Below are 17,285 nucleotides of genomic sequence, written 5' to 3' on the forward strand. Positions count from 1 at the left end.
GTACATTGAAGCTCAAGATTTTAAGTTTCCAGTGGGTAGTGGATTACAAAACTCTGTTGAGCACAGCAGCTGGATTAGTAATTGAGGGGCACTGCTAGTGGAGTGGCAATGTCGTGTGATCAGCGGTGCGCAGGAGGGCTGGAGTGAGAACTTGGATTGTGCAGGGGTGTTGTAGTTGGACTCTCACTCTTAGGCTAGACTGCTGGTTTAGGGATGACAACACCCTCCTACAACAAATCGCAATTGTCGGCCCAAACATCCCGGCTCATAAGCAGTACCTCACCAAAAATCCAAACAGTAAAAGGTGATTTCTGGCAGCCTTACGCATGGACTCTAGATTGCGACATCTCAGGGGAGTTGTGGTGGAATGTAAGTAATCCTTTCTGAAGTTAGAAACAAGTCTCAGTCACACACAGGCAATGAAGGAGATGCAGGAGAGTGTTCAATATATTTATTGAAAAGACTGCAATCTATGGTAAAATGCTGCGATAATTAGGATAACAAACCATAAAAGAAGCATAACTGTGAAGATGAGAGCTGTGAATAAAAAGACCCCACAATCTTGCAATAAAAATGGAGTGTCAAAATCCCTAGCATAGGGGACCTTATCCCTAATCTGATGAGAACTAGGTATGATCAACCTAATCTGCCAGTACCATGCCCTTGAGAAGCACCTCCCACCCCCCAAACCCGCATAACCTTGGAATTAGGTCTCTAGGCCAGACTTCGTGGTGACGCAAAGGCAGAGTTCTGCAGCGAGGTGACATGCAGCATAGAGGGCGATGATGGCATCCGGAAGGAATCCCTCTGATAACCTTGTCTGTGTGAGATGTTTTGATACAGACCATGTAGGACCACTGACAGGTATATTCCGAAACAACTGATAAGGAGGCAGACTTGTGGTGGCAATCATGTAAACAATCCCCAACAATTGTACATTATGTTCCTGTCACATACAAGTGAGAAAGGGACATGATGTGAATGAATACCTGCGTACATCACTTGATTATAATGCTGACAGTGATGCCCTCACAGAGTGGCACTGATAAAAAAAAAAAATGATTTGCGTTATCTATAAACAGTGGCAGCCATCTTAAAAGAAATAATAAAATAAATAGACTAAAACAGAGCACGCTAAGAAGGTTAAAAGTCACTAAGTGATGGGGACACAGGCCTGCAGGCCTAAGAGCTAAACTAATCTGAGTCCCAATAATAGCTAATATGGATTCACTACTGAAGGAAAATTAACTCGTAACAACAATATTCCACTTCCGAGCAGTAAAAACTCAAAGTACTAAAACAGAGGCATACCCACAGGATGAGTGTGGGCAACGGCACGGCTGGGTCGATCTATACTGTAGTGAATCCTAGTTTGTTTTAACGGGATAACAGGAGTTAGCTTAGCCGTAGGCTGGTAAACTTGTGCCCCCATCACCCAGGGACTTTTAACCTACTTAGCTTGCTCTGTCCTAGTCCATTTAATTATTTATTTCCGTTAAGATGGCGGTCTTGTCTTTAGTTAGGCCACTTGTTATGGGTTCTATTATCAGTGTCACTGCGCCAAGGCGACAAGATCAAGCATGAAAGACAAACATACAGTAGGCATTCACACTTAGGGATTTTCCCTCTCTATACTTTCGAGGGATGTTGATATTAATTGCCGTCCCAAGCATGCCTGTTATCTATTGTTATGAATAACACTTATGTCAGGGGACCTTGTAGATCTGTATAAATACAACACACTTTTAGACAGATAATCAGAGGGATTCCGACCAGAGGGCATCGCCACCATCGCTGATACCGATGCTGCAGTCATCTTGAACGCTGACCCAGACTTCGTGTCCCTGCGGAGTCTGAGATAGAGACCTCATTCCAAGGTAACAAGGGTTGGGGGCTCCTCTCATGGACACGGTTTTGGCAGATTAAGTTTAACAAACCCAGCTCTCTTTTTTTTTTTTTAGGTAGGAGGTTAGACCTATTCTCCTTAGGGTATTAGGGCTTATTCCATCTTATACATATACATATATTTCTTTCATATATTGCACAACGGTGGGGGTCTTTATAACAATGACTCTCTTCTTCACAATACTGTTGCTTGGTATATTCATTATCCTAATCATTGCAGTTCATGCAACTTATCACAAATTGCAGTTATGTTGAATAAAAACAATTATAACTTCACTGCATCTGTGTTATTGCCTTTGTTTGTATGAGACATAATAAATCTGTGAGAAAAGGGTAATTTCCATTTAACCACAATAATCCTGAGAGATCTTACTTTGAGTCCATGCGTAAGCGACTGCTACAAATCACATTTTACTATTGTGTTTCTGGTGAGGTACTGCTAGTAAGCCGGTAAGGTTTGGACAACAGTTACAACTAATTGTAGGAAGAAACTTAGTCACCTACAAACCAAAGTACTGTCATCCTGAGACCAGCAGTCTTGCTCAGAGCAAGAGCCAAACTACGACAATACAAGGTGTTGTCCAGAAGGCCCCCCACTGCTATAGGCCCTCTGCTAAGAGGCACGAGGAGCCCTGGACCCTGTGGGGTATTGTGCAAGAGGGATCCAGTATTCTCCATCATTAAGTTCCTTAGTTGCTAGTGCCCAAGGTCAAACTAGCCAAGACAGTTTGTCGTTCTTTAGCCAGCAGCCTGACTTCCGCCAGCGTGGGGGCCCACTGGGGGAGCCCTCTCAAGATGTTCATGGTTCGGAGTCTGGTGGGTCGCCGACCAATCCCAGGATGCGCTGGGCATGAGTCTTTGATTTGCAGTTGACCCTCCCAGTGGATGATGAGCTGGAATGGATGCCCCCACCCGTATGAGATGTCTTGAGATATTCCGTGATAAGTTTGAACTCTTTGCACTATTTAAGTGTGTGTAGAAAGGTGTTCTGGTATAGGCCTAACATGTGGCCCAGAACCAAATGGGTCGCTTGTCTCGAGCAGGATGTCTTCTCTGGTATGGAAGTTGTGGAGACACACTAGAATGCCCGTGGGTCTAGAACCAACTCCTCCGGGGCAGCCCAACGGTTGTATGACTAAACAACAGTCAGAACCACGACTGCATCTTCTTCATGCATGCCTTTAACACACATGCCTTTACAACGAAACTCGTAAAAGCATATGTGGTAAAGAAATATGCATGGTAAATTGCACCTCGCCCTGCGCTCTAACACCAGACACTCGTGCCCCGCAATGCACCGCGTCCCCACCCTTAAAACTATCCCACCACCACACATGCCCTATGGCTTTCCACACCCCTCTAATCTTAAAACCCACCCAACCCCCCCGCCCCCAAACAGGCCTAAATTCTCAAAAATACCCGTAGATCCCAAGCCTGTCCAATATGTGAGGCGGTGGTTGTGTCCAAAGTGGATGCGTGTCTGCAAAGTACCGGATGGGCCGCGGGGTCCGACCAGGAAGAGTGCCTGCTGCTGCCTAGCTGCGAGCAGCAAGCGATGAAACGTCTGTGGGTGATAGTGTCGTCTGTGGCTGCCTCGGTGAAGACCCTAAACTCGCTACTGCGTCCTTGTGATGCCTGGGGCAGTTTGGGGAGGCCTCTTATGCTAGCTGGGCAATACCCGACATTGGGCAGACACTGGGTCATAAGGTGTGTTGCCTTCCAGTGTCTGCCGCAGGGCAGGCCCTGGGTTCAATCTGCAGATAGCAGTGAGCGCAGGGGCTGTATTGGGCGAAGCCTACCGAGACAAAGCCAGTTTTTTATATATTTTTTTAAACATATTTTTATTATTTTCACAGCTCGTCATACATTGGTATTCGTTGGGTGTGTCCCAAGAACATTCGTCATGGTGCATTATACATTGTATTGTGCATTTATAGATTTGTCTCACAATATTTACTGTATGTGTGCACCTTTTCGTTAGCATAGTACATTATCCATATACGTCAGTTTATACACGGTCACCCTATTTCACTCAAAACATTTAACATTCCTATCCTACTCACTATTTAAAACTTGACATCTTGGTCTCGTGTTGGTAGGGTGCATTAGCCGCTGTGTAGTCAACTTTAAATTTTTATCTTTGCCTCCTTATCTCTATGGTATATATGTTGTTGGAGGACTTTCCCTTTACCATTACACATGTTTAGTGATCTTACTTCCACGTTATTGGTATTAATAATCTTGTTTTTCCTCTGTGGCTGCTGATCAGTGATATTCCTGTTTCTAACCTGCATCTAACAAACTTGTTCTCGTTAATTCAGGCACTGAGGTTAGACGTGTCAGCAATCAAACTTAAGGACTGGATGTCAGCATAGTAGGATTTTCGGGAGAACTGCATTACAAGCAGTTGCAGAGCAGAGTAAATCCTGGCAAGGAGAAAACACTGAATCTGCAACAAAATTAAAGTCACACTGTGCTCTGAACTCAGACAGATGATTTGTGTGACAAATCTCCTTTCCCACAATGACGCAGAGATTTCATCAAATGGCATTAAGCTAACACTGTGTGTGACACTTGACAGGACTGACAATATTTTACTTAGTGAAAGCTTTTATTCTTTCCATTCTTTATCCTTTACTTATTTTTACTGTTGAATAATTTTTTAGATGTGCATTAAAAGCAAACAAAGGTTTCTAAAATACACCTGCCTTCAAGGTAGTTTTGGTACTATTCTATTAAAATTCTAAGTAATAGTTATTTGCTTTTAATTTATCATTTTTATTCAGCATACATGGCCGTCATGTTTACGAGGAATGTCCTCCATTTTTCCTTTCTTTTATTACCGTGGCATATGCTTACAATAAAAAATAAATAGAAACAAAACCTTTTCACCATCTTCCCAAGGAGATACCTACTGATTTTCCCAGTGTTTGTTTATTTTATGTGCCTTTCCACTGGAAACTTTTTTTTATTTTTATATTTTAAAACAGACCAACTGGCATTATTCATGATTACAAACAAGATGCTGAAGGACACATTTCTTGTTACAAAAGGAAAATTAACAATACTTAAGATGAATGTTGACAAAGACGGGAGTTTTAAGACGCTAAACCTTATATACTAAGGGCCAGATGTATCATCACGGCCCTTTGCGATTCGGAAATAGCAATTTTTAAGAAATTGCTATTTCCGACTCGCAAAGTGCCATGTATCACATTTGCGATTCGGTAATAGCGATTTCTTAAAAATCGCAAGTGCTATTACCGAATCGCAAATTGCTATACTGGCCCCATTCGCAGCTATGGGCCTGTTGGTCCATATCTGCAAATTCTTTGCATTTCCAAAATTGCGATTTCTGAACCAGAAATCGCAATTTTGGAAATGCAAAACCCCAGGGTGCTGGGGGGCTAAGGCCCCCTCTGCTGCACCCCAAAATGTTTGGGGGGACATGTAAGGTGCACACATGCCAAAGGGCATGTGTGCTTTACATGTACAATTTAAAAATGCATTTTAAATGCATTTTTTTTATTTTGCACATGGTTACCACCAAGTTCAAATTGGTGGTAATTAGCGATTCCTAAATGCCAAAATCGCATTTAGGAATTGCTTCATACATGTGCTAAGAAATTGCAAATAGGGAATCCTTATTTGCGATTTCTAATTTAGAGAGTCACAATTTGCGACTCTCTAAACAGGGTCGCAATTTTAAGGAATCGCTATTTTAGCGATTCCTTAAAATTGCATTCAGAATGTATTTTATACATTCTGAACTGGCATTTTGCATTCGCAAACGGGCATTTGCACCGTTTGCGAATGCAAAATGCTGTCATACATCTGGCCCTAAAACTTTACGACCGGTATCAGCAGAACCACATGTTCCTTCATACCTGCTCTGTAAATTGATCTGAGGTACTTTTGCACCCAGAAGGAAGATCCTAAATGCCATACGACTAAGGATCGCCAAAGTCAACCGACAGGAAGGATTGTGGTTTGGGACATTTTGATGATAGAGAGCTGGGATTACATGGAACTTTTCCTTTTCCATCATGGGATCTTGATTGATAGCTCGAAACTCTAAAGAACAGCAAGCTCAGTGTCTGAAAATGTGAGTGTCTACAAAGTAAACTAATCACTTCAAAAAGAAGCTGTACAAATGAGCCAAACAGGTTGCTGAGAGAAACCTGGCCCAATTGCATATCTACTCTGTAGTCAATGTTCAGACAGTAGTATGTGGTTGATGTATTACATGCACTCCAGGCAGCTGCTAAGCAATTCTGTGTGATAAAAAGATTTCTAAGTAAAGTCCCAGCTTTCACCTTGTAAACGAGCACTTGATGTTCCAGAAAGTATTAATTTTTCTGGTGACAGAAAATCATAGATGAGATTATCTATCTTGCTACTGGATGTCTGGAGAGGACAAGGCCTCTTTTAGCAGCACCATAGTTAAAGAAAAGGTGTTTTGACTTCTGGAACCTGTTTTTATCAGCTAACATTTGAACCTTCCCTCATTGAGGGTGCCTCAGACAATGAGTTTTGGAAAAAATGTAGGTTGCAACATGGTTTTATATACATCAAATGGGAAATCGCTTTGGCTAGAAAAGAAGGCTTCGTCCACAAGACTATTTTATTACTGTCAAAGCTTTGGAAGCTTCCAAAAGTCTTATCAATGGAATGGGGAAAAAGGATGATAGTAATACATTTTCCTGGAAGATGCAATAGCTGCAAGAAGTGCCATTATACCACAGAACTGAATGCCAGTCTGCAGAAGTTATGCCAGGTCTACTTCCTCCAGGCAGGTGAAAGAGTTGATGGAATTTTGTCAAACCACATATAGAGACATTCTCTTACATGAAAAGATAAAAAAAAATAAAGAGGGACAATTGACCTTATAATGTCAAAGCTGTCTTGATTTAAAATTAGAAGGCTACTCAGTAAGCGCTCAGCATCTATGCTGCCAGCTTAGTGACGGAAATTCTGGATGTAAGATGTTAGCTTGAAACCTGCAGAAGAGTTTCAGTCTGCATGGCAAACTACCCTCTAACATTTGAAGATCTAGACTCTTATCTTTGAGCTTTTTAATTTGTTGATTATTGTTGAGATCAGAATGATAGAGGGAAAAGCAAAGAAACTCCCAGGTTCTGCCCGTCTGGAGTCAAAAGCACAGAGGCATTCCTGGTTCTCTAAATTTGAGGGTATGTCTTTAGGAGGATATCCAGAGTCAGAGAAATGTCATTAAAATACTGTCATTGAGAATCTTTTCATGCATCATTCTGCTTTAGGCACCATTCTGCACACCCGGAAAATGTACCACTCTAACCGATATGTAGCTGGTTATTAGCCAGTGAACTAAACTAATACACGTAAGCTTTTAGGGTGAATTCTATTGCTTAAAATGAAAAAAAGTCTTATTCTTTTCAGTCTGACCTAGAAACTTGGTTCTGAAGAGGTTGGATATGCTCATACACGTCCATCAATGATTTCTCAGTTAATACGTTTTGACTGTGAATCTGTTGGGGAAAAGGCACTTTTGAGAACATGTTCTTTGTGAGTGCCACCGGTTAAATAATCAGAATGGCTGTATAGATTGTTGAATATATTCTGAAATGCCCTATTTGCTGGATCTTGTGGTTCTTTGGTATTGGAGCAGAGATCTCAAACAAAAAAATTACATGAGTAATCATTCTTAATCAAAATTATTCATATACAAATATTATTCACAGGAACGATGAACCGGGAACAGTGCTTGATTTTTAAATAAAAAGGTGCTGGTGCCCAAAGCCCTCTTCTTAAACACGAGGCTTCTGCAATTAAATGTGTGAACACGGAAAATTGAGGCGGCGTAATCCTGAAGCCTTCTCGGGCCTCTTTAATCCATTTAAAGACACTCCCTGTCCCTTCAGCTCACTCTTGCAGCTTTCTACTTTCTCCCTTTGTGACGCTTTTTCATTCTTTCCTTCTCAGTCTCTCCCATATGTGTCCTTTGGTCGCAGCAAATGCTTGAGGCAGAAAAATAAGCCTCGACCCTCAAAAACCGGAAACAACAAGCACAAATTAAGCACTGACCGGGAATAAATAAGTTCAGATTGAACCATCGTTATCTTTTAAAGCATTACGAAGACTGGCTTTAAGAAAGCTTAACAGAGTGGAAGTGAAACACAGGAGGGCACACAAGTCAATTGACAAAGCTCAAGAAGGCACTGAAATCGAGATTTCTATTCACCAGGGAGATGTTTTAAAGACTGTGTTGGGCACTCCAATGGAGTTTCCGTGAGGTGTCTCCATTTTGTTTCTACTCAGGTGAATTTTCCCCTAGTTTCCTCATTCAATGAAGCTGGCTTCATGTACAGTGAAACGCTGTGAGTGATATTGTCCATCTACAAGCTTTAGTGTGGGATACATTACCTGAAGTTGATCTGGGAGTATGTGTTGTGTCATGACACCCCAATAGTGGGATTCATGAAATGGATGGGGACATGAACATATCTTGGTGTACCAAGGCATCTTCTCTCTTTGTATGGAGAAACACCTATCGATAAATCTGATGCAAGTCTAATGGTTTAAAATATTTGTCTATGACTGCTGCAGCATTAAGAGGGCTTCTAGCATTGAAATGTTCTACACATAGGTCCGTAACGTCTACTTAACATGATGAAATCAATGGTCAAGAACAGGTGGGAGAGAAGCCACTAAGCTGAAAAGCCTCTACAGGGATTGGCTCCTTGAATGCTCCTTAAAACATTACAATTCGAGGTATCTGAATAAGAATAACCTTGTCTGGATGCAGAAACTGCATCAAATTCCTTAGTACATATACCAATAGCACTACAGCCGCCCCTGCTGCCAATTAAAGTGAATGCCAAGAGGTCTTTTTTGCACACTTCAACATTTACAGATAAAGTGCAAATAAATAATGTTTCCTTATGTATAGAGAAAAACTCACAAAAAGTAAACTACCTTCAGAAAAAATTGCTGGCACAACAGTGATTGTCGGAAACTCACACGTTAGTAACAAGTGGTTAAAAACCCTCACAAAGGGCAAAGCTCAGTGTTACAAAATCCTGCTGGCAGTTACTAGGAGGAACAAACACTAATGACAGTGGTGAAGGTACCTGCCAGTGTATCATTTCCAGCTTCCGAAAGTTGCAGAATATCCACCGCCTTTCATATTAATTTCTGCTACGTTTTGCTTTAAAAAAATAATGTATTACTGCAAAACAAGCATTGACAAAGACAACAGGCCTCACCTTTGGGACATATTGGCTTTTCCAATGGTTTTAGCTATGATACACAGCAGTACTGATGCTGCACAACAGCATTACTAACAAACAAGAAAAAACAGCTTATGAGGCCGGCTGTGTCATTTTGTAGGTGCAGACGCTTTTTCTTTTCTTTATCTTTCCTGATCAGAGTTTGATCGGTTTAAAGGAAAAACAAAAAACAAAGTAAAGTGAACAGGTAGGGGAAAGAACTAGTGGTTGGGAAAGAACCGGGGGTGGCAGGAAACACAGAGGGCGCAGGGAGGGAAGCAAACAGAGTAATGAGGGGGTGGGAGCCAACGGACAAGAGGGCAGAGCATAATGTAGGGTTAAAGGGCAAAAGAGTGATTCAAAAGACATTTTAATTTTTTTGTTATGAAAATAGATGTGCTGAAATAAGCGAGCAAACGAAAGCATGCACTTAAGGAAGTTTTATAGAAAGAAATGTGCTGGTAGGATGAGTAAAACAGAGAGAATGGGGGAAGTCCTGCAGTAGTTTCAGCAAAAGAAAACAAAGAACCTGAAAAGCAGACACTTGTGGAAAGATAAAAGGAACTAATCTAAGAAACTGGCTATGCTCCACAGGAGGGACAAAGACTAGATGGACTGACTAAACCAAATAAAACCACTAAATATATAAATTAATAAAATATTTGTGACAAACCAAAAAATGCACTGGAATAGAATGGGTGGAGTAGATTTCCAGGTTAGCTATTTACATGTCCCCAAAAATTACTTTGCAAACCAGAAAACTGTGTTGTCTGGCAGGCTTTGATCTTAACAGCTACCCAATTCTATTTAAGATTAACTTAATAATCCAATATGCTATTTTTAAACGAAATAATAAGCCATTGTATTTACATTGTCAGGAGACTGGAAGATTCATAAAAAAAAGTGTTACATTATAAGGAAAATGTCACTTACCTTGTAAGCATCTGTTCGTAGCGTGCAGTGCTGTAGATCCACATGCCCCTCTTGCCAGTGCCATCTAGTATAGGGCTCAAGCATTTGCAAATAGCTTTTCTTTGGAGAAGCCTTTCGAGTCATGACATGTAATCACTAATCCCTTAATTGGCAATGTGCTTTGGAATCAACTCCATGTTAGATTGGTTTCCACGCAGCAGGTTATTATGAGTAGTGCGTGGACCCCATATGATGCACATGCATACGGCACGAAGAGGATAACAACATAATGAGAGGAGAGATCTGTGTTCAGAGCTATACACATCCGGGGAGGAAGGTTGGTGCATGTGAATCAACAGAACTACACGTTACCAACAAGGTTAAGTAAAATTATCAGTTTGTAGTATGTGTTGCTGTAGATTCACATGCTAGCAGAGACTGTAAGCAATACCCTCCTATAAGTGGTAGTTAGCGTATGGATAAAGAAGTTTACTTAGTAAATGTGGGTGTGGTCAACCATGTAGCAGTTTTGCATATGTCGGCTAGAGGAATGTTGCCTAGAAAGTCCATGCTTTCAACCTTTTTGAGTACAGTGAGGTCCAAGTCTGGCTGGGGAAAAAAGATGGGGAGCTCCTGGGTCTGGTGACAGTGGAATGGAGGCGGGGAGCTTTGTGCACATCTGGGTCTGTGTCGCACGGGGGCATTCAACTTTGTAGTCGTCTCACAGGTCATCAGCAGGCAACGACTCATAAGGTGCATCATAGGGGGTCAGCAGAGTACAGTGGACCACCTTCCTTGTAAGATGAGTAATGTGAACTCTCCGCTGTGCATGGAAGAGGGGAAGTGTCCTGAGGAGACGGTGAATAAAAAGAAGGGAGGAGGAGTGAAAAGTGGAAGTGGAAGAGCGATAGAGGATTGTTTCCCCCCCAATTCTTGTGCGTTTTAAGCTTAGGAAATTGAGAGGCTCCAAAGCAAATTACTCCTCAAAGGTGAGCTTCCTTTTCTGGGGCAAAGTATCTGTTGAAGTTGGAGGCAGCTTGGTAATGATCTTTGTTGTCTGAGGGAGGATGCATAGGAGTTTCTGGCAAGCACTGAGGTCTTGCAGCAGCTGCTGCTGGAAAATGGGTTGTTCCGACTACTCTGAGCCGGTTGTACAGGGTGTTTTCTGCACCAAGTGCACACACTCGACGTGGAGGGTGGTTTTGCAATGATGTGGGTTTTGGTGATGAAGAAGGCTTCGGTAACTGAGGTCCTCTCCGCTTCGAAGGTCCAAGTAGAATCTTTTGGCTCAATAAACACGCCAGATCAGTAAGAAGCATTGTCGGCTCTGAAAGCTTGTGTTGATGCTGTCCCGTGCACAAAGTAAGTGGTGACCCAGGTGGCTGTTTCTTAGGTACCTAATTCGAAACCTGACCCCTGGGTGGCGGTCCTCAACCCAGACTCAGGTCAGTTGTGCTGGCCTGATTTGTGCATCAGATTAGATAACTCACAGTTGGAGTCTCCATTCTGTGACACATCTGTGTGCCCTGCTCTTCTTCCTTGTCGGATTCAGAGGAAAAGGCCGGTTCTTGGCAGGGAGATGACTTAATGAGCTGTGCCCATGAGGGGCCGGCTTCTTCTTTTTGTGCCTCCTCACTGTGTTCTCTGAAGACAACAAGGGTGTTGTCCAACTCCTGCCTCTGCATTCTGTCATGAGCCAACTTTCACTCAAGTCATTACTGAAGGATATTCCAGAAAATGAGGCAGGCCTCACAAGTGGTGTTCTCGTGGTCAGGGAAGAGACAGACTGCAGATCTTGTGCTAGACCAGAGAACTTTTAACTGGCAATGTGGGCACTGCTTGGAAGGGCATCCTTTCCATCACTGTACACAAATTCCCACTTACAAGGTCATCGAGGCAAGGTGACAAGGACCAGTTCTTGAGAAGAAAGGTCAGCAACCTTGAACGTCGCTTAACATGGAGTAGATGACCAGGCACATTGCCCTCTGAGGAAGGAGTGTGAGAAATTGGGTTGTTGGTTGAGTGAGGTGAAACCCTACACAAGCAACAGCCACAGTCATTGCCAGGGTGAACCATGAAAAAAAGTGACTAATTTAACCTGTGTTTAACCCTCCGGAGGCTTGGCACAAAAGCAGTCATGCATAACTGAGAAGAAAACAAGTTACTTAACTGTAACTACAGTTATCCAGTATTGGTATCTTTCATAAATTCACATGCTTGAATCATCCCTGTCGTTGAGGTGGGAGTCCCACGGTACATGAAAAGCAATAAGCACCCAAACATTTTCCATAGGCTATAATGGTAACCCAAATGACTCATATAGCCTATCTCTGTCCTTTTGTGAAAAGAACCCAACCCTGGCTGCTGGCCAATCAGGCACCCTCTAGAATACTCTCCAGAGAGGCTCTTTCCCTCAGATTTTCTAGCACAAGAGTAAAAACCATGACCTGAGGAGGAAATGCGAGTGTCTAAGGGGAGGAGGGTGGGTCGCACGTGAATTTATGAAAGATACTGTAGGAAGTTGGCTCTGTATATACTATTTCAAAGTAAGAAATAGTGTGCACAGAGTCCAAGGGTTCCCCGTAGAGGTAAGATAGTGGCAAAATTAGATAATTCTAATGCCCTATTTTGTGGTAGTCTGGTCGAGCATTAGGCTTATCAGAGGGTAGTGTTAAGCATTTGTTGTACACACATAGGCAATAAATGAGGAAAACACATTCAAAGACTTAACTCCAGGCCAATAGATATTGGCCTGGAGTAAGTCTTTGAGGTTTGTGCTGGACTTCGTTTTTGATGGTTTTGGTACACTGGGCACTTTTACCACTGCTGACCAGTGTTAAGGTGCAAGTGATTTCTGTGTAAATTGTATTGGTGATTAGCTTTTCCATGATTGGCATATTTTGTTCCCACTTGACGGTTCTGTGAATACTGGGGAAGCATAGCCGGTGCCTGATAAGAATCATTGTTTTCGAGGTTGATACTGGATTTGGGAATTCTGCTTTCACCTTCCTCCCTGTCTGGCGTATGAGGCGGTGGGTGGTTGCCTATACTGTTGCTAATAGGCTGGTCTATACAGAGGCTGCTGTTACTGCCTGTAGTAGGAACCTCGAAATGTTGTAAAACCCCTTCCTCTTGCACCCCGGAAGGGCTGCTTCTGGTACTGCAAAGTACCCAGGGACCGAGCAGTGTCTGTGTCAGCCTTGATGGCCTGAAATGCGTTATCTTCGTGTTTGCCGAAGAGAGATTCTGCGTCGTACGGCATGTCAAGAATTCTGGACTGTACCTCTGGTCTGAAAGAGGTAACTTTCAGCCAACCCTGGCAGCGTAATACCACAGCTCCCGACAACTGGCGAAACCTGTGGAGGCTATGTCCAGGGCACAGACAATTATTTCTTCAGACGTACGCTCTCCTTCTTGAAGGATCTTTTGTGCCTCTGCTTGTTTGCTCTCCGGAATGAGGTCCATGAAAGCATGCATATCCAACCACATTTGGCGATCATATCGGCCCAAAATCGCCAGAGAATTTGCTGCACGAACAGTTATGGCCAACAAGGACGAAAGTGTCTTGCCCACATTATCCAGTCTCCTTCCTTCTCTATCAGGAGGAGTAGATATAGGCGCTGACGGGTTCTTAGAACGCCTTTGAGCAGCTTGAGAGATGACAGTCTGGTCTTGGATGACCACTCAAACATGGCGGAGAGTCCTGAGTTGCCTTATATTTCTTGTAGAGCTTCTGTGGCACTGGTGGAACTGTTGCCGGGCTCTGCATGATCTTGATCCCCTCACTCCAAATGAAGTCAATGATAGGGATGGCCCTCACAGACTTCCTTGCTTGTTCCTTAAGTCATGGAGGAAGCATTCAGACTGCGAGACCGATGTTGGCAGGTGGAAACGTGTGGCTTCCCTATCCATCAAATTGTGAAAGCCACTTATATCCTCCAGTGGAGAATCTGAAGGACGAGGTGGTGGTGAAGGAGTAGGGGGGCTAGATAATTGTCCCATTCCTCACTAGGATGCTGTGGTGTTGAAATTTCACTTTCTTCTTCCTCCCCAGACATCGAAACCTCATCTCTAGGGGGAGCGGCTAACACAGATTGTGGAGTCATTCTAGGAGTAGCTGGACGTGAAGGTACACTCCTTGGTGTAACAAGAGAAGTTGGAAGCGGCGGTTGCTCCTTTGCTACAGCTGGGAACCTCCTCCTATAATCCTGCAACATTGACTGCAAGTCCTGAATCAAGGAGGCAGGCATCTGGACAGTGTCTCTTGGTTTCATGGGGGAGGTTCGTAATAGCGTCCCTGATGGTAGTAATAAGGCTGGTATTGATCATACTCATCATCATTCTCCTCCACTTGATATTTGACGTGCAACTGGGATGGGCTGTGTGCATCGCCAAATGGACCCTCATCTGACTCTTCCCAGTCCAGCAGATGACTAGGCAGCAAGGTTGTCACCTTACTTGAAGTGTCCCGAGGATATATAGCACACCTGGTCATTGCTGTGATTTTAACTATGGCACGAAGATCAGGAGACCCAGAAGAAATAGGAATAACATCCATTTGACTCACAGCTACCATTGGCATCGTCGACGGTGTCAATGACTGTGGCCCTGTCGACGGCACTTATTTCATGGATGGTTTTTCTAACAACGACGGTCTCGTCGACACTGATGTAGCCGACTGAGCTCTCGTCGACAGTGTTGCAGTCAATGGGACTTTCATAGACTATGTCGTCAACGTTATCTTGAGCGACGAAGTCTTTTCTGGAGCCTTCGTCGACAGTGGTTTAATGGAAGAAACAGGAGGACATTTCACACGTATAAAACCAGTGAAATAGAGTAGTTCTAGTTATCTGAGCTAACTATAACCTAACCCCTGCAATGCACTGCTTATGACCTCACATTTTACAACACTGTCGGCAGGCCTGGGACATGTTTAAAGGGCTACTTAAATGGGTGGCACAATAAGTGCTACAGACTCACTAATAGCATTTAATTTACCAGCCCCCAGATGATTGACCTGATTGGTGACCAAATTGCTATGCCAGATACAGCTTCATGGCAGTATTGTGCAGTTCACTTCAACCAGATTCACAAATAAATATAGACAGTGGCAACTTTTGTAGGTGGGTGAGGGGGAGAAAGGTATAGAGGAAGGTGAATGGGTGAGAGAGCCTAAGAATAGGTATTAGTGTTAAACGAACCGAGCAAGGAAGCAAAAGTATAAAGTCTGTGTGAGCTGGAGATGCAGGAAATAAAGACCAAAGGGATCTGCAGCAAACTTATTTGGAGTGTTTAAACAGGCAAGCCAGGCTGGAAAAAAAAAATCATTGCCCTAGTGAAAAAATAACGTTGATGGGTTCGAGAAAAGATAGAAATATCTACCAAAGAAATAGGTATTTCAGCATCCTGATTGGTTTCTATGTTTATGGAATTACAAACTGCATTTCCCTTCTTTATTTTTACAATAATGTTTGACGGCTTGTACTAGAAACTTTACCTTCATGCCCTTGCCAACGCCTTCAGTTGCCTGCAAATCCAATCCTTCTTTGCACGTGTACAGGCAGTCTATCACCTTAGTGTTGTCAAGTTTACCAGAACGGATCATCAAACCGGCAAGACTACCTCTGAAGTACTGGGCCATGCGCATGTCGCCCCCTGCAAAGAATAAAAGAAGCTGTGTCATCAATGGTGCAGTAGACTCAACTCAGTGGATTACCTCTGTTATAAGGTTACATGCATGTTAGTGGATGTCCATGGAGGGAATCTTGCAATAATGTAAGCACAATGAAGGGAATGGTACCGTTGATGGTCATGCACAAGATCGTTTAGAAGAGCAACAATAGAAAGTCCTAACAAAAGGCCAAAGTGACCAGCATCCTGCATGCCACACTCTGATAAACATGGGTGAGGAAAACATAATATAAAGTCAAGGGTCTTAGTAGCATGCATATGATCTGGAGGAGCACGGCTTGAAAATTTTAACACCTGGGAATCAGGCCGAAAAATGCATTATAAAACCCAAAGAAGTGAGAAGGGCAAGGCAAGAGTTAAGTAAAGCTAGTTAGGTATGTCATAGAAACTATGGGTAAAAAAAATGGCCAATGCTAAGTGGTAGAGCTCATACAAAGGTTTTAGTATTAAATACAATGATCCAGGAAAAAGACGATCTAGGAAAAAGACGATGACCATCCTAACCAGTGGAGACAGGGCTAAGATGCCAAGAATCATGAACATGATTTTTAGATAAGAACTAAAAATTTGCCTTCCGCTGCTTTACACAAATGAGACCTTAAAGTGCTACTTAATGAAACAAGCCTAACAAGGAAACTGAAATGATCATGCATTTCTACATGTAAAAGTTTAAATTTTTTGATGCATATATGATCTAAAAATGCAAAGTCATCTTCCAGAAGTAGCAAGTGAGCCTCGAAATTGTAGTTGCTACCATGAAAGCATTAACCAGATGCCACTGTGCATTTACTACTAGTCTGAAGCAATAAAACCTTGGAGTAGCACTTGTGAATTATAAACAGACTTCATATTGTTAGGAATGCTTTAACGACTGGATGAATCGTTCTAATGTCCCATAAAATGTACAGGTCTACTAAATGTATACAAGACCTCAGTTTTCAGCTTCATGAACGATTCTAGTGAGGTAGCACTAGCCAGCCTTTCTGAACTTAACACTTTCTAAAGAATCCCATGACACTGATGCTCTATAAGAGAGACACCAGCAACTTTCTATTAGCCCTATAGTCCGCTGCAGAGGGCTATACCAATTGTTAAAGGCCCTGGACCTTCTAATAGGCCCGATCCACAAGCCAGGGCCTACAAGAAGGGTGTGAGCCTCTAACAGCAAGTATAGTTTAAAGTCGAAGTACTAAAAGGCTATAAGACCATTCCATCCACTAAGGGTTGAATGTTCTAAATTCAAATTGAGAAACATTGGAATGTTGGAGCAGAAGGCTTATACCATACATTATAAGCCCAGAGCCACTTCATTGTCTTCAATGGCTCTTTTAACATTCCAAACCTCTAATTAATATAGGTTATGAGAAAAAACTTTGACTGCTCACATACCTCATTTGTGAGGCTTTGGTTGTCTCCTTAGACTTAATGTATGCCTCCATTGTGGTCCTTAGCACTAGTTCGAAAAAGCAGACATCTGAGAATTCAATGTACTTTGGGCTCCTCCTGCATAAGTATAAAGCCACACAAATG

At 42.7% G+C, this 17,285-nt stretch overlaps 1 protein-coding gene across 4 annotated transcripts in view; it reads right to left on the reverse strand.

The window, feature by feature from the left end:
• The window catches only part of CLSTN1 (calsyntenin 1), a 392,368-nt gene that overhangs the window by 103,516 nt on the left and 271,567 nt on the right, over positions 1-17,285 (reverse strand). For all 4 annotated transcript variants that reach the window (XM_069241167.1, XM_069241166.1, XM_069241170.1 and 1 more), the window contains one exon: positions 15,562-15,719. In XM_069241167.1, coding sequence (XP_069097268.1) covers positions 15,562-15,719 — 158 coding nt within the window. The remainder of the gene's footprint in view (positions 1-15,561; positions 15,720-17,285) is intronic.

Source organism: Pleurodeles waltl, chromosome 6 (assembly GCF_031143425.1).
Source record: "Pleurodeles waltl isolate 20211129_DDA chromosome 6, aPleWal1.hap1.20221129, whole genome shotgun sequence".
Classification (NCBI taxonomy): Eukaryota; Metazoa; Chordata; class Amphibia; order Caudata; family Salamandridae; genus Pleurodeles; species Pleurodeles waltl.